Source organism: Hyposmocoma kahamanoa, unplaced genomic scaffold (assembly GCF_003589595.1).
Source record: "Hyposmocoma kahamanoa isolate Upper Pololo Valley unplaced genomic scaffold, ASM358959v1 63, whole genome shotgun sequence".
Classification (NCBI taxonomy): domain Eukaryota; kingdom Metazoa; phylum Arthropoda; class Insecta; order Lepidoptera; family Cosmopterigidae; genus Hyposmocoma; species Hyposmocoma kahamanoa.
The window spans coordinates 21,997,325-22,013,838 of NW_020653851.1; the positions used below are offsets into that span (position 1 = coordinate 21,997,325).

At 36.9% G+C, this 16,514-nt stretch overlaps 1 protein-coding gene and 1 pseudogene across 2 annotated transcripts in view; both read left to right on the plus strand.

The window, feature by feature from the left end:
- Positions 1-236: 236 nt before the first annotated feature.
- Positions 237-920, plus strand: LOC113230050 (annotated as a pseudogene).
- Positions 921-8,462: 7,542 nt separating this feature from the next.
- The window catches only part of LOC113230092 (rho GTPase-activating protein conundrum), a 117,344-nt gene continuing 109,292 nt past the window's right edge, over positions 8,463-16,514 (plus strand). The window contains exon 1 of one of the 2 annotated variants that reach the window (XM_026463848.1): positions 8,463-8,865. In XM_026463848.1, coding sequence (XP_026319633.1) covers positions 8,854-8,865 — 12 coding nt within the window. In that variant the 5' untranslated portion in view covers positions 8,463-8,853. The remainder of the gene's footprint in view (positions 8,866-16,514) is intronic. The other variant, XM_026463849.1, reaches the window with a different exon arrangement.

Sequence of the window (16,514 nt, forward strand, 5' to 3'; positions counted from 1 at the left end):
CGAAGCTGCAGAACATCGAACGTAAAGTTGCCTACTTATCGGTATTCTACAAGATATATCACGGACAGTGTGCGATGGAATTGCATAATTTGATTCCGCCTTCCCATTTCTATTTAGTATCAGCTTGATCCACTTGACTCCATCCAACGTAGAGCTATTCGTATTATTTTAAATATCTGGTTCCGCATACCTATGTCATCCGAATCGGTTGATTCGGATGACATAGGTATATGTATATGCCGAATACTGCCCTTACCATCTCTAAGAGTATTGGGATACTTGAAGTCGACATCACAAACGAAGTCCAGTTCCGGAGTCATTTGGAGAGCTAAGCTAAACTGGCTTCAAAAAAGCTCTGAGGGCTCAATAGAGCGAAGCAGTATTTCGCACCAGGTCACCGACTTTTGTTATATAAAACACAAGTACGGCCCCATATGGAGCAGTGCTCGCATATCTGGGCAAGAGCTTCCAAACACCAGCTTGATCCACATCACTCCATCCAACGTAGGGCTGTTCGTATTGTCGACGATCTCAAACTCGCGGAAGGTATGTAGGCCCCTTAGCCTACATAGAAGCGTTGGCTCTCTGTGTGTGTTCTACCGTCTTTATAATGAGGAAGTGCTCTGAGGAACTTTTCGAACTAGTGCCACCGTCTCGTTTCTACCATCGCACCTCCCGCCAAAGGAATGTGTTCAAAAGAATAGAGTCCATCCCCACATCTTAGATGCCTGGGATAGTGAGACCACGCGGGCATCTCGTTCCTTCCTCGAACCTGCAAGATGTGGAATGATGTTCCTCCTGAAGTATTTTCTTTGCGCTATGACATGGGGTTATTCAAAAAGTGTGTTCACAGGGCTCTCAAAGGATGGCAACGCATAGGCAGCTCATCTGATGGTGCAAGTGTCCATGGGCGACGATGACCACCTCCTATCAAATGGTTCGTCGGCTCGTTTGCCTCCTTCTTTACATCGGGGGACTAGACGTGGGCTGGGGTTCCACTCCTATAAAAATACGTGTTTTCAATTCTTCGTTGTGATGGTGGACGTTGAAATTTTTCTTCTTGCCTAAGTGGGCGGTAAGCCAAAAGGTTTGGGAATCTGTGGATTATATTGTAGATGAAGAAAACTTTTTTATGGCTTTTCCAATATTGTTCATAATGTATAAAATAATGAAATTAACCACCTTCAACACTTGAAAGCCTAATGTTGACGCATCCATTGACGTCACGTTGGTTGCTATTCGATGTAAGTACATGTGATAATTTGACGAATTACCTACTGAAAGTAATGGAACAAAAGGTGTTGCTTTTGATGTTAGTAATATAGTCCTGGGAGGATGTTAGTATTTTATAAATAACTTTGTATAGCAGTCCGGTTATTTCTGATGGAGAACTGATTGCTTTAGATTTAGTAAAGAATAAAATATGTATTACGTTTTAAAAATTGTTACGTAGAACACGGAGCACCCATTTGTCTTTAGCGTGGCATGTAATTTAGTCTTCCACGATATATATGACACGTAGTCCGAATTCAATTTGCGAAGGCATTGGTGTCAACTGCCAAGGCGAAGTAACGAGGCCAATTGAAGGAAATTACAGCAGAACAAATGTTGAATTTCTTCAAGTATTGTTTCTTTGAACATTGTTGTAGTCTGCGAAACGCAACAATGCTGTGACAGTGTTCAAGAAATGTTTCAACATCCTGTAATGCTGTAAAACACGTTTGTTTTGTGATTTGTCCATACACTAAATATTGCGGACATCGCAATATAACTACAACATGTTTTGAAGGATGTTTGAATGTACTTTTGACAGAAATTTATGACTACTATGAGTTGTTCCTTGAATAGTCTATTTATTAACAGAACAAATGGGAAGAAATATACCAGTAGTTCTGTCAACAGAACTGCACAACAAAATCAATGGTAGTAATGAATGTCATTCAGAGAACTAGCGGACTAGAGAAAAATCTCAGTAGTTCTGTGACGAGAATTGTTTATTTATTTTAACAGACAAATGGGAAGAAAATTACTAGTAATTCTGTCAACGGACAACAAACAACAACAGAACTAGTGTGATTGATCGGATGTAAAGCACTTCGTGAGAACATCAATGACATAAGCATGGAGTGTTCCGGACTTTTTGACCGGTCTGAGGAAGAATGCTGATGGAACTAAATTATAAAGTTCCTGCCCTAATGTAATAGCGTAATTTTCCCTCATTGAAATGGCTCAGTGTCAAAGCATAAACGCATTAATTAAGGGAAATTATTGTTGTCAACAACATTGTCCGTGAATGCCACAATGGCCGGTGCTTGTTGAATCTTGGTGTGCATCTGTGCGCCTGCGCTCGCCGGATGTTGAGTTTTCGTAATTATAGTGCGAGAACTGGATGGACAGTTATTTTATGACACTTTAGGGATAATTTTTGTTTTTTGACTTATTTATGTAGTGAAAGATGCCATATACGTGATTATCAGATGTGACCCACTATTATTTATAGCTTACCCAGGTTTTGCACGAAATAAATGCGCAAAATAAGGCTGTTGCTTCGGTGAGGCGTTACTTCACACCGCGAAACTTGCGTCAGCTGTACCAAGCATAAGTCTAGTCATGTCAAATTAAACTTTAAGTTAGCGGCAAAGCTACAGAGCCTTGAAAACCGCCGTATATTCGTGCTTATTATATGAGTATGATGTGACACGGGGAGTGCGATGGAATTGCAAGGTTTAACTCCGCCTTCCCCTTTCCATCACCAGGGGATTAGACGTAAGCTTGGGTTCCATCCTGTGTTCTGGATTACAATTACGCTTCCACAGTTACATGACGAAGTGGAATTTCTCGCCTGCAGATTTATTCCCTGAATTATTTAGTAGCAGAAGAACCCCTTGTAAAAGAGTTCGTCGTGAGGGAAATACTAGCAAATTTGCCTATTTCTGCCGTGAAGTAGTAATTTGAGCATTACTGCGTTCCGGTTTTAAAGGGTAAGGGTGCTGGTGAAATTACAGGTACAGGGTGACGCGCGCAGTGGCAGTGCTCCTCGGATCTTTGAAACTGTTATGGACAGGCCCACGATTTGCTCGTCTCGTCCTTGGTATCATAAAAAAATGGTCTATTTTGGGCTTTTTAAAGCGATGGTGAATTGGCAGTATTTAGGTGAGCATGCTCCATCGTCGTATTTTTAAAAAGTACATGAAAATAATGTGAATTGTATATTTTTATATTATTGAATTATTATCATGTAATACTTAGCCCATTATATACCTAATAAACTATAATAAATATTATATACCTAAGCTATTGCAACATCTATGCCTACTCATGGAAACATTTTTGGTACGTATATCACATTAAGTACATTTTAGAAAAACAATGTGATTGATATAAACAATAATTTTGTTATAATTATTAATACAAAGATCGAACACTCAGAAAAAATTTCTTCGATCCGGTCGGATTCGAACCGACGTCTTCTTGCATACCGTGGCAGACGCTATACCAACTAAGCCACGGAACGAACCAACGGACCTCACGAATTTTTCTATGTGCTTGCGTCGTGTCTTTGTACTTGGTCTTTCAACGACTTTTTAGTCGTAGCGCCATCTATGGGAAATCTATGATAGATTTATCACCCAGCTAGTACCTTTACAGCTACCAGTCCTGGCGAGAGATGTCGCTATTCACTGTATTAATTAAATTTTTATTGAATTGATATTCAATTATTTTTTGTGAAGTTACTCCACTAGTTTGTTATAGTTATTAATACAAAGATCGAACACTCAGAATAATAGTGGAATAATTTCACAAAAAATAATTGAATATCAATTCAATAAAAATTTAATTAAACAAAATGTTGTAGGTGATCATATAGAACTTGTTTCTTTGTAACATATTCTGAGAATATCAGGCACAATGGTTACGGCATCCATTTAAATGAATGTAATCTTGTTGTGATTGATTCCGTTGAGTATGTTTTTACTAACTTGATTTTTCTGTCAACCGCATAACATTCACCTGTACTAAAAGTGAATTGTATGGTCGGATGCGTGTCTGGTTTTTTCCCTAAACGAACATCGGATGGACGCGTTAATGTTTGCTTACAACAATATGAGTTCAAACGAGGTTGATGTTCAGACTTCATCGAATACGTTCAGGCTATGAAACCGGTTTAATTTTTTTTTAGATTTTATATGATATTTAATGACCTGTAAGCTGCTATAAGATAAGACCAAATATGGTAACTCCATACAAATGTAGCAGCGCGTCTCGTATGTACACAATCGCCACGCGCCGTGTAAAGCCCGCTCCACATTTTTGCTAAAACTTCACGAGAACAGCCAAATACGAGAGTGTAGTGTAGACATATTCGTTAGGTCTCACCTATGTTCGTGTGGTCTCCACTTCGTGTCGGTATTTCGGACCGGAATCAAAGGGCTCTCGTGTAGTTTTATATTTGCGCGAGACCCTTTCCTCCACATTCCCGTCACGGCAGTCCGCCAGCGGTAACCGCAGTGTTCAGTTGCGATGTACTGATGGCATCCACCATCTGCATCTATTCCAACATCTTTTAATAAGTTTTGTTTTCGAATTAACAAAAAATTGTAATATGCTATAGCACATAATGATGCAGCAACAGACGTATCTAGCACGTCCATCTTGTATGACAACCGAACGAACAACTGTGCGGGCGAGAATGTGGAGAGCCACTCTCGGTCTCGTCCTGTCTCGGCGAGACCGAAGACCGGGATGTCTCAACGAGAATGTAGAGTACACTTATTGAGTATTGTTGTTATTATTATTACTACAGAATTGAAACGTTCGCTCGGTGTTTTTTTTTATAATACACGGTCTGATGGACTCTGCCATTGCGGCTGTCACCCTGAGTAATAAGTTGACAAGTCCCATGTGCTTATGTAAATTCACCAGCACTATTAGGCGTGAGCGTTTGTTTGCGGCGGCGTTTTGCTTTCAAAATTGGATTACAGTAATGTGAGCATTACTGCTTGGCGGCAGCAATAGATAAGGTGGCAGTACCTTGGACGAACTCGTTCACAAGGAGTTCTACTGCCTACTAAAATAACATACTCGAGTAAGGGCGACACATTTTGCGGCTTCTTCATTGTTGTTACACAAAAAATTCCGAAATTCAATGATGCTTTTGAAAGAAATGTTTTTTGTTTGGGCATTTCAAACAAAGAATTTGCGTGGTTTCAATTCTTGCTGAGGCAAAACAATACACATTGCTGTTCAATGGTATGCAATAATTCTGTCTTAAGATCATCAATCTTAATTTCGATAATTTATTTTATGTCATATTGTGTTTCTATAAATTTTTGTATTTGTTTTTAATTTTATTCTACTTGTAGGTTTTTTTGTTTTTCGAGGGAAGGAGGAAATCCCCATGGATACGAAAGGTCCGGACCTGATGGTTATGTCCGACTCCTAACTGGGAACGTACCCAGAGGCCTACGGACTATAACCTCCTCCCCTTTGTGGTGTTCCTTCTTCGATTATTTCGAAGACATTGTTTTGGTTTCTTGTGGTAACACCAATGTGTCTTTTAATTTTGATTTTAATGACAATTAAGCTTATTCTATTTTCTGTAAATTAAGTATGAAAGAATTTAGAAAGATTTCTTTTCACACTTTAGTAGTCGACTTTATGTTATTATTGTTTGATTCTATTTATTCAATTGTGTTGTTTTATTTATACAGCACTATTTATTTATTTTCTTTTGTAAACAAAATGTATTAAGTTAGTAGTAAGTAAGCAAGTGTATTAAGTTTTATATATTTGGTTTTTTTACGTGTAAGTTATCTTGGTGGCTCAACGGTTTGCCTACGCTGTGGGCGCTGAATGTGTCAATTTGGGAAGTGAACCTTTCTATATTGGTTTTGGTCTGGATGTTCATGGGTGTCGTAGTGACGCAGATTGAATTCCGTTACTCTACGAACTCGTATAAGCGGAGATAATTTTGACACGTATCTTATTTTTTAGCTTGTTTCCTGGCCTAGGTTTTTGAACTGCTTGTTTCTCAAAATGAAATTGTTCACGGGTCACCCAGAGTTAATGACTTGTCGATTGACAGACAAAAACCTGAATCGGGCAACGAACTGCAAATTTGATACGTTTCACTCGACTGCAATGCACAATACTTTTATGTGAAATCCTCAGCTTTTATTTGGCCATGTTGGTACTACATACAATAGAATATTTTCAATAGGGATAATTCTTTTTATATTGTCTGATAGGTGATCAGGTGCAAAAGAAATAATCTAATTAGAGGTTGCCAGCAGTGTGGCCGGCTCATTAGTCGAAAGTTATGTTTCGTTACCTGAAAAGGAAAATTTTTGATGCGAAAGTTACATTTTCATTCAAGCTAGTTCGCTCAAGAAAAATCGAACTTGAACCAGTAATTGGTAAATTTTTTAAATTTATCTTCATCTCTGTGTTGCTTTACTGTCTAATATAGATGCGTTCGTAAACAACTTACAATTTATGATAATTCTGAGTAGTTTACGAACACACCGATAATAAATCTCAATGATCTAAAAAACTACGAAAATTGCCTTATAAACAAAAGATACTTACGTATTACGCGAGTATCAAAAGTTCCAAAACATGTAAGAAATTAAACAACACTGGTTGACACAAAAACTTTTGTTTAACGAAGAATAACATAGCATAACTATAAATTTATGAAGCTGAAACTTTCATCCACTTTGACTACAACATTTTATATGCCAGATTGTGCAGGAGAGCGTGCACGTGCGCTCCACCAGCTCGTTCTACTCGCCCCTTTTTACCATCTAGACGTACCGCCTTATTTGGTAAATATTCCAAAGAATGAAATACCCAGCTTGCGTCTGTATTTCCGAGCCCAAACCTGAATGTCTTTAAAGTGCGATTGAATAGGCATCTAATAGGCGAGCGTGTTCCATCATAGACCCCATCTTTGAACCACGACTAGGTAGTGGTAAAGAGTTTGATAATTCCATTTATTTTGAGGAGTTTATTAAATGAAGGCCAATATCGTGAAGGGATGTGCAGGCCTGAATGAAACCATCCAAAGTTACGAGCAAATCAAATGATGCGATTTTCCTGCTACTGTAATCGTAACAAAAGTTTATCTCAACAGTTTTCGAAATTACAGATTTTAATTAGGGTTGTTGTGACATTTCGGACCGTCATTTCTCGGATTCGGAATTGATATTACAGTGCTTGTGATATTACGGGCACAAGCGCTATGTTAACTTACCTCAGGGTGACGGGCGCAGTGCTTCTCAGTTCTTTGCGATTTAAAGCTCTGAGTGACACTGCAACTGTTATGGACAGGCGTGTCGCTTACCATAAAACCCACGACTTGTTCGTCCTGACATTGAAAAAAAATCTCGGATCTACATCACGCATATTTGCTTTTTAAAACTAATAACGGTTCAGGCTCTTTATTGGTCCAAGGTCAAGCCTGAATCGAAAAACAGTTTCATTTTCAATGTGTAACAATCGCGAAAATCTAAGAACACAATTTCTATTTCTTCTTGCCCTCTTGCATGTCTTAAGACGTAACGATCAACAAAGAAAGTTGTTCTTTGATACTTTCCGTGTGTCCCTAGCATGAGTGGGTTGATGTAGTTGTATTGTGTATTCAATTTAATTATGTCAATGACATCAGGAGGTATATTTCTCCTATACACATTCAAAAGGTATATAGATCGATATCTCGCTTTTCGCTTGTTCATCAAGAATGTGCTCAAGTGTATGGGTAATTCCGAGATTAGTTACATTTCAAAACATCTCAGTAGTTCCACATCCGCAATCTTATCTGTGTGATGATGACAGATGTGGAAAATTTACATCTGCATTTGTCACATGACTATATAATCAAGATTATGTTAAAGATTTCTTCTGTTTGTGTAGACACATGCTGCATTAGCGGGTTTATCATCTTTTATTGACGCTATTTCTTTAGATGATATAATGTTCAACTACAGCACGTACCTATTTTTTAAATCGACTTAATACGTTCCTTGAATATAGCCCTAATTATTTAAACTGCTCATATTGTGAGTCATTGTTGTATCAACTGTTAACTTGTTGTATAACTGTCTGTCCTTTATTTTGTTTTACATCGACTTCATGTGCTCAGTGCCCATTAATTTTATAGTTTGCCTTTGTTTTAGCGCATTCAGTGGCCGGCCTATTGTTTTCCAAATCCACTGCAGGAGTAGCTCCGTCACGTTTATCTCGTTAACCGGTGCATAAATTAGAACTACCGATATAGATTGGATTTTCTATATAATCCTTTTTGTGTAATATCTTTGTTGTGTGAAGTGGGATTCGAAATCCACCTGGAGCAACAAAAAGGTTTTGGTGCGTGAGGTCGAGACAGAAAATGGTCTGGGGCAATCTGCGAGATTGCGCGTCCGAGCGAGAGGCACGACGCAGGCGAGCCACTAGATTCATTCTCGATTTCTCACCAGCCAGTGCCGCGCCAGCCGTTGTCGAAGTTGATTGTGTCGCATCGTCGCTCCGCCAACTCGAACTTTTATCGTGACCAAAAAACCTTATCGTGTGTTATAAAATTAATAAATATATCATATACGAAAGCCAAATTAGAAATTTGTAATAAGAATTGAATCGCGTTGTGAACAAGTGCAGCAATTGTCGAAACTCGTAACAAACGCGTGGCGGAACATAAAAACAAACTCTCGTCTCGTGCTCGAGTGGTCCCCCGCGATAATTAGTTTGGTAAAAGTGAGTGTGTGTGCTGTGGACGGTTGATGGTTCAATTAGAACTAGATTATTAGGCTTTTGTAGCTGGCAATTCGTGTGAGCAGCTCTTACTTCGGAACACGGATGTTGAAATTGGTTAGTGCGGTTTTGCATGATTCATTTTTCTATCTTAATCTTGACATAATCTCTGCTGCCTAAAAACTTACTTATAGCCTTCATATTGAATATTAAGTATCGATTTTTTGGAAATTCATTGACATCTAAAGACCGTTCCGTATTTAAGTAATTTGAAAATAAAGCTATTTAAACAAAATAATTACTAAAGAGTCTAAATTCCTAGCTTATCTTGCTTCATACACGTGGTGGCATCGTCTTCAATCTAATCTTTAATCTAGCCCTATTGATATTTGTCACACATCGATAAACAGTGAAATAAAGTAATTACGGCAATTACAAGGTGATCATTGTACATTTCGATTAAGTTTTTTGTCTCTTGCTTTATCATGAAGGTTTGCAATCAATGCATCGGAGCGTTTTTAAGCATGCGTTAATTCGCTGCAACAGCTTCACGCATCATTACGTGTATTTGATCGTGCAATAGTGTTATGCCATTTGATACTTCGGTTGTTACGTTGGCTACCGTAAGCACCTTTATCGTGGTTATCAAGTTTCTGATTTACTACGCTTATGGTTCATGCGGAGTTGTTAGGGGCTATAGTTTCTGAATTTATACTTGCTACACAGGTACCTACATTCATAAAGAAATATCTGATAACTCAGTTGTTAGCTGACGAATTTTAAATGTCCTTAGTATATTCATTTGTTGTTTTATGATTCACACTTATCCAATTTATAGTTGATAGATCATTATTTCTAAAAGAATCGCTGTTATGTTCTTTCTTATGATACTTACCAAGTGTCGGCACGGACAAGTAAGCGACACACCTGTCCAAAGCAATTGCAATGCCATTAAGAGCTTTAAATCGCAAACATCTGAACTCGTCACCCTAAGACATTAGTTGATAAGTCTCATGTGTATGTAATTTCACCGGCAACCTTACCCTTCAAGAAATAGAAAAGGTGGCAGTACTTTCCTGGACGAACTCTCTCAAGGAGCTCTACTGCTACTAATTCTGCAATATATATACATACATACATAGATATACTTCACGCCTTTTCCCCATCGCGTTAGGCAGAGACAACAGTTTTCCACTTGCTATATTCCCGACACATATCTTTCGCATCATCAACACGCGTCAGTGCTTTCATACACGCTCGCAGGTTACGGGTAATCTAGATCTGGCCCTTCTTTGGGATGGCCTCAGTTTGATCATGGTACGTTCGCCTTGGTTGGTCTTTACCAACTTGCCCGCTCACATTCGCGTTATATATCTTTTTCGTCAATCGTCTTTCATTCATTTTCTCTACATGTCCGAATCAGCAAATAGAACAGAAAGCATCCCTATTTTTCTCTTATTCATTTACATATACGTCCGGCTCGGTACCTTCAGGTACTGATTTTTGCATCAATTGGGTACCGATTTTGAAAAATCTGATTTTATTTGAAAGGGTATACTCTCGAGATGGTCCCTCATATCGGCGATGCTGTTCCGGGTTCGTTTCGGCTATCACAAACTAAAAATATCTTTTCCGCAAATGAAAGTAGACTTCACTTCACTTTTTATTTTTATGGCTCCATCAATATGAGAACTGATGATTTTGCCAATGTCACAGTTGAAAGAAAAAAAACGAAACAAAAAAAAATTTTCGCTAAGCTCTAATAGGACATTAACCGGTGTTGGTAAGTTGGACTACGGGAGTACTCAGTTGAGAATGTAAAACAAAACAGCAAAACAATATTTATAAATATATGTTATTTAAGTGGATAAATTTACATAGAGTAACAATATGGGGGGAGAACACTAAAGTTAAGATTTTCCTTGACAAACAAAAAAAAAAAGTATAAAATGTACAAAGGAGTCCGTAACAGTCCCATTGTCACCAAGAAGTCAGAATCTGATGACCCCTCATCAGATCCCACGGAAATCGCAAAAAGCCGATAAGCTACAAGCTAAAAAGTTACAAGTATTGTCACTACACCTTTTTCTACACCACGCAATATACTAGTCTAATATACTAGAGTAAGTGTTTTTGCACATTTACAAAGCAAAAATTCATAGCGAATAACATGCTAACTCCGATAAAGTGCAATTATTTAAGCAGCTGTGTGATACAATACCTGTATTTTAAAACCGAGCGTTCATTAAAGGGCAGGGTTGTAATTATTATTAAGATCTTGAACTTTTATACAGCTAAGGTCAATTGTTTATGTAATTTCAGCTATCTCGGGTACTTTATAGTATTTTTTTGTTTTCGGACAATGTGAAGTTGTACGCCGTCCTTATCATATGTTACGTAATTCACATCTACAACCCTTTACAAGCCATTGACTTACAAATAAATGGACGACGGGTCTAATACAAAAACCACGAAAAAAATGTCCCAAGTCAACCTATTTAAACGTAGTGACATGTAAAGGAATATGAAAAAGCTAAAACGTTGAATTTAAATTGTAATGTCATCGCAGTACTGTCTAATTTTGCTTGCTTCGCTGTCAGTCGAACAAACGAAGACTAAAGCGTGAATGACGCTCTGTATACGATTTTAACGCCCTATAAATTCGGACACTTTTTAGCGCGGACCCGACGTCCATATAATTGTAAGTCAATGCTATAAGCCGTTTTAAATCACAAAGATCTGAGGGGCTCTGTCACTGCGCCCGTCACCCTGAGACATGAGTTGACAAATTCCATGTGCTTGTAATTTCACCAGCACCCTTAACCCTTCAATACCATCAGTAAAGTGCCAGTACTTCCATGAACGAACTCTTCGACAAGGAAATATACTGCTGCTATTATAAAAAATATGTTATGTATTTGTGATTTATGGGCACGTCTTCTCGTTTCAAGAATTTTGTTATAAGTGACAACGTATAGAACAAAAATAAGAATAGTGAAGGAAAAGGGTTTCGAGAAAGATTTCAAAAATATGTGGCCAGAAACCATAAAAGAGGTATTACCCTCTTTTTAGTTCCTGGCGTGATGCTGGGATGACGATGAAGGAAGTCAGCATTGTCACAAAACCATCTCTTATTTTCATTTGTCCTCTCAGCTCATGCTGCATCACGTTTATTTCTCTCCAATATATTTATGAACACTTTTCTTCGCCTAATACTTATGTATTGTGTTAGCTCATTATGCATGTAAGTTCCATATGTTCCACTTACCTATTTTCACGTGTATTTTTGCATCGCGTGCGTCGAGCTGTCACAGGCAGCAAATAGATGGACGTAGCGCTACATAAATTCGTGCGCACGCGCCGGTTTCTCTTTAACTTGTAATCTTTACGTTCACATTACTCGGGGATTATCTCTGGATTTATTTTTTGCAGTACATATCTCTAATTAGTTGAGATTTATTACCTTAATCTTTAAGAATCTTGCTTTTTGTCGTGATGTCGTATGTGATACAATTTATTACTTGAAAGTCCGAAAAAAGTATAAAGTTTACTATCCTACTCGTCAGTTAAGCACGAAGAAAAAAGATATTATCTACTGGTAGAGTAAAACAATTATCTCACGGATAAAAATAAGGTTTGTTTATCTGAAATGGTACTTTAGCAATTGGACAAGTTTTTATCTCTTTTTTAATCCTTTAGTAGAGGATAACTGCGCAAAAATGGGTAACATGAGTAAATTTTAAAACAGGTAAAGTAATCTATTTTTATGTTAAAAACAAAGTAACAGACATACACCTCTTAAATTAGCAGATACTCAAAGGTCGTAAATTGCGGAACATATTAGCGGTCTGCAAGCAGGTTCATTATTCGTTCACCAATATAAGAAGAGCTCTAAAAGACTTATATTGACGATAAATTTAATAAAATAAGGCGTAGAGAAATGTTTATTTACTTTAACTTACGCCTAGTTTACAATTGTCTGGGTTCCAAGTGTTCCGGTCTTCTACATTACGAAACAGGTTCGTTAAATATTAAAGTTTAAAGATACTACATTAACTACTTAATTATTTTTTAAACTAGGATGTTATAGTTCAAATTAATAACCGCGCCTTATATACTATATTATAACGGGACGAACAAGTCGTGCGCCTGATGGTAAGCTACACGCCTGTCCATAACAGTTGCAGTGTCACTCAGAACTTTAAATCGCAAAGATCTGAGGGGCACTGGCGCTGCGTCCGTCACCCTGAGACATACGTTGACAAGTTCCATGTGCCTGTAATTTCACAGTAATGCTGACATTACTGCTTGGCGGCAGAAATATGTAAGGTGGCAGTACTGCCCTGGACGAGCTCTTTCACAAGGAGCTCTGCTGCTACTAAATTATATGGCCTTCTTATATGGTATATTTTAAAAAGACTCTGTTTCTGTATAAGCATTAAGGAATACGGAGTTAGGTTTAAGTCCAATGTTACTACTTCAATTGTTCAATTCGAACTTATTACCATAATGGAGGGTTTAAATTAAAAAAGTGTTTAATTCTTTTATTCCGTAAAAGTTGGTTATAATAGCTTATAGAACCCATGAGTAGAGATCATTTTATAATGGAGAGGCATTATTTGCCGCTATAGCCTGCGCAAGAGTTCGCCTTGAACTCCCAAACCTCACATACGTACATAACAACTTTGCCAATTCAAGATTTTTTCCACACTACGGTGTTACAGCCTTATACGATAACAATAAAGTCTATCCGATTTTAATATCGGAACATAATTATGATTTATAACATTTTAAGCGAGTATCAATAGCATTTTGTGTCGTAATTATTATTTTATTTACAGTTTTCTTAACTTGAATATATCGCACCTTTAACTCATCGCGCTCATATCGGGAAAATAAAAAGAAATCATAGCGTAGTAAGAAGCCTGAAATTAGTGATAATAATTATTTTAAAAATTTTAATAATTTTTATTATAAAAAAAAAATAAAATAAAAATGGTGGATGAAAACACAGCTAAGTTTAAAATACACTGCGAGCTGTAGGACGAGTGACGGGTTAATAATAAATTTATTTAGTGTATTAGACAAGTAAGATATAAATATACAAAAAATGTTTAAAATTGATGGCTGATTACCACAGTTTTATGTAATGTTGTCGCTAATAGATGGCGTTGGTGGCGCGAATTAATAGTATTTTTTAAGCGAAATCGACAACGAAAAGTCACGAAATTGACATCTAAAATTCATGTAATTTTTCCCGTTCCACCAAAAATATACCCGACACGTGTTTCGCCGCTGCACGAGCCATCCTCAGGGGCTGTTGACTGCTCACAGCTCAACGGAGGAAACTTCTTCGGTTTTCGATTTTTGGAGATGGTGTCTGTGACTGTAGTTGCGCTTGTGTTATTTATTTTTGCGGAGGGAAGGTGGGAAAATTAACTTGCATGAAAAAATATTCAACACAAGTGCAGCTATTTCGCACGTTTTATCCTTCACTGGGTTCGCGGAGTAGCAATTTAATTTGCTTCCATTTTTATTAACATGGACTTCCGCAAAGTAACGCCTGAATCTATCAATGGGAAAAAATAATTTCAATAAGATCTGTTTTGTCCAGAAATAGCTCATTAACAGTTTGTCTAATTTTGAGTTAAGTAAATAAACACCTTTTACTTGTTTCTCACAATATTGTAACAATGGTTGTATTGACGGGTAGAGATTAAAATTTTACGTTCATATATTTTGAATTACAACACTATAGTAATGGCAGTGGCAGTATACAATGCCCTCCTAGACGGTTTGTAAATGTTCTACATATGGTTTAAAAAAAAATTAAAGAACATTGGAATTCCAATACTTAAATTATCCAAGGCCTTATCGACCACAAAACTTATCAATAATTATCATGATCCTCTAGAATCTCGTCTTTCGTAATCCTTACCATGGCAGATTTATCTGCCAAAGGCGTGTTGTTATTGCACCCGGCGTGATTAGACATTGAATCAGTGTTGTAAACAAGCTACTTCAATGTGTCCAAGATAATGTAAACTTATAATGAATGTGTTTGGACACAATTCTGTGACACTGCTGTTTTACGTAGTACTTTTTGGCTGGAAATAGAAACCGAGGACTTGTCATTGTGTCTATGTTAGTTGGTCGAACGGTCAACAATCGTTCCAGTCTTTTTTTTTATGGGGTTATAAGATATTTACTTAAGATTTTAATTTAAGTTGTTAGTTAAATTCAAATACATAGAATCTCAGAAGGTTTAGTTATATGAGAATAATATTTAAACAATCTGTATATTTAAACAATCTACGGCCGAGTTATATCAGCCAGTTTCCACATAGAGGCACGTAGCTGCGCTTGCGCTTCACGGAACGTATAGAATTGCTAATGGTCATCCTTTGTGTCTGAAATGAAGTGCAGGCCAATGCACGCGGGATTGCCATTGACAAATCGTGTGAAAATTGATAGTTTGTTTCGCATTGCAGTAAAAGCAGTAAAGAACGGCATTGCCTATGAGATACATGTTGTGTTATAATAATATAAACCTATAGTTTTACTATACTTATAGATGTGGTGAACATGTAAATATTTTTAGTAACAGTAGAGCTAGCTCCTTGTGAAAGACCGCGTCCAGGGAAGTACTACCACCTTACCTATTTCCGTCGCAAGCATTTCGGTTTTAAAGAGTAAGGGTGTTGGTGATATTACAGGTACCACCGGGCACACGACTTGTTCGTCCCGTTACTTGGTATTGCAAGAAAAGTGGAAAATTGTTCTTTACCTCATTTACATAGCACTTCAATTTATTGTAAAAAATTACACTTTGTTAAGCTCCATCTGCGCGAATGTACGTAAAGTAATAGATTTAAAAGAAGTATCTTCTATCTTGTTAATAAACAAGCTAATATTACAGAAGCCCAAGAATTGCTCTGGAACACAGTTAGTAATTCATAATAGGTATATAATAGATTCAGATTCATTTATTTCTCAAATATAACATTACAGTATAAATTGCACTACATGTCAAAGTATAAGAAATTATATAGAGATCGTCAGACAAAAAGGAAAATTATAAGAAAAGCACACAATAATTAGAAAATTAACAATTAATTATATAATATTGTTGTCATTAAATTATATATCAAATATCATTCTCCATCAAGGATCGTCATAAGTTGATAATTATACTAGAGTATGTTAATGCGGTAAGAATTAGAATAAAAATAGAAAATACTGAATTCGTTACAATTTAAAGTCCATAAATTCTTTTACGGAGTATATAGGATTTTTCAAGAAAAGGTCTTTCAGCCGGCGCCTAAATATTTCGTCAGTTAGTGTGAATAGTAGAATAGTGTGTCTATTTCTTTTTTGTCGTGTCGGAAGTTAGGTCAATGAAATATCTTCAGTTCACTAAAATTTTGATTAACCTGTCACGAGTTCTACAGACACATGGTGTCCCTAACGATTTTGGTAAAAAAGTAAATTCTTTTTAATAATTTTATTAATTTATAAGTTTTTAAGAATTACGGACATCATGTGGATGTAGGACTCTACAGTACCAAAATTGTTAGGAACACTATGTCATAGAGACTCAAGATGTCTCTAAAGATATATGCAAATTAAAAATTAAAATACTTAAAAATTATTAGCTACGCGTTAAGAGCGCTAGGATGCTACATTACCAAAATCGTTAGGGAATATACCTTTTGCTGGTAATATTAAAGATAACTTTAGAAAGGTAGGATTAGAAATGATAACGT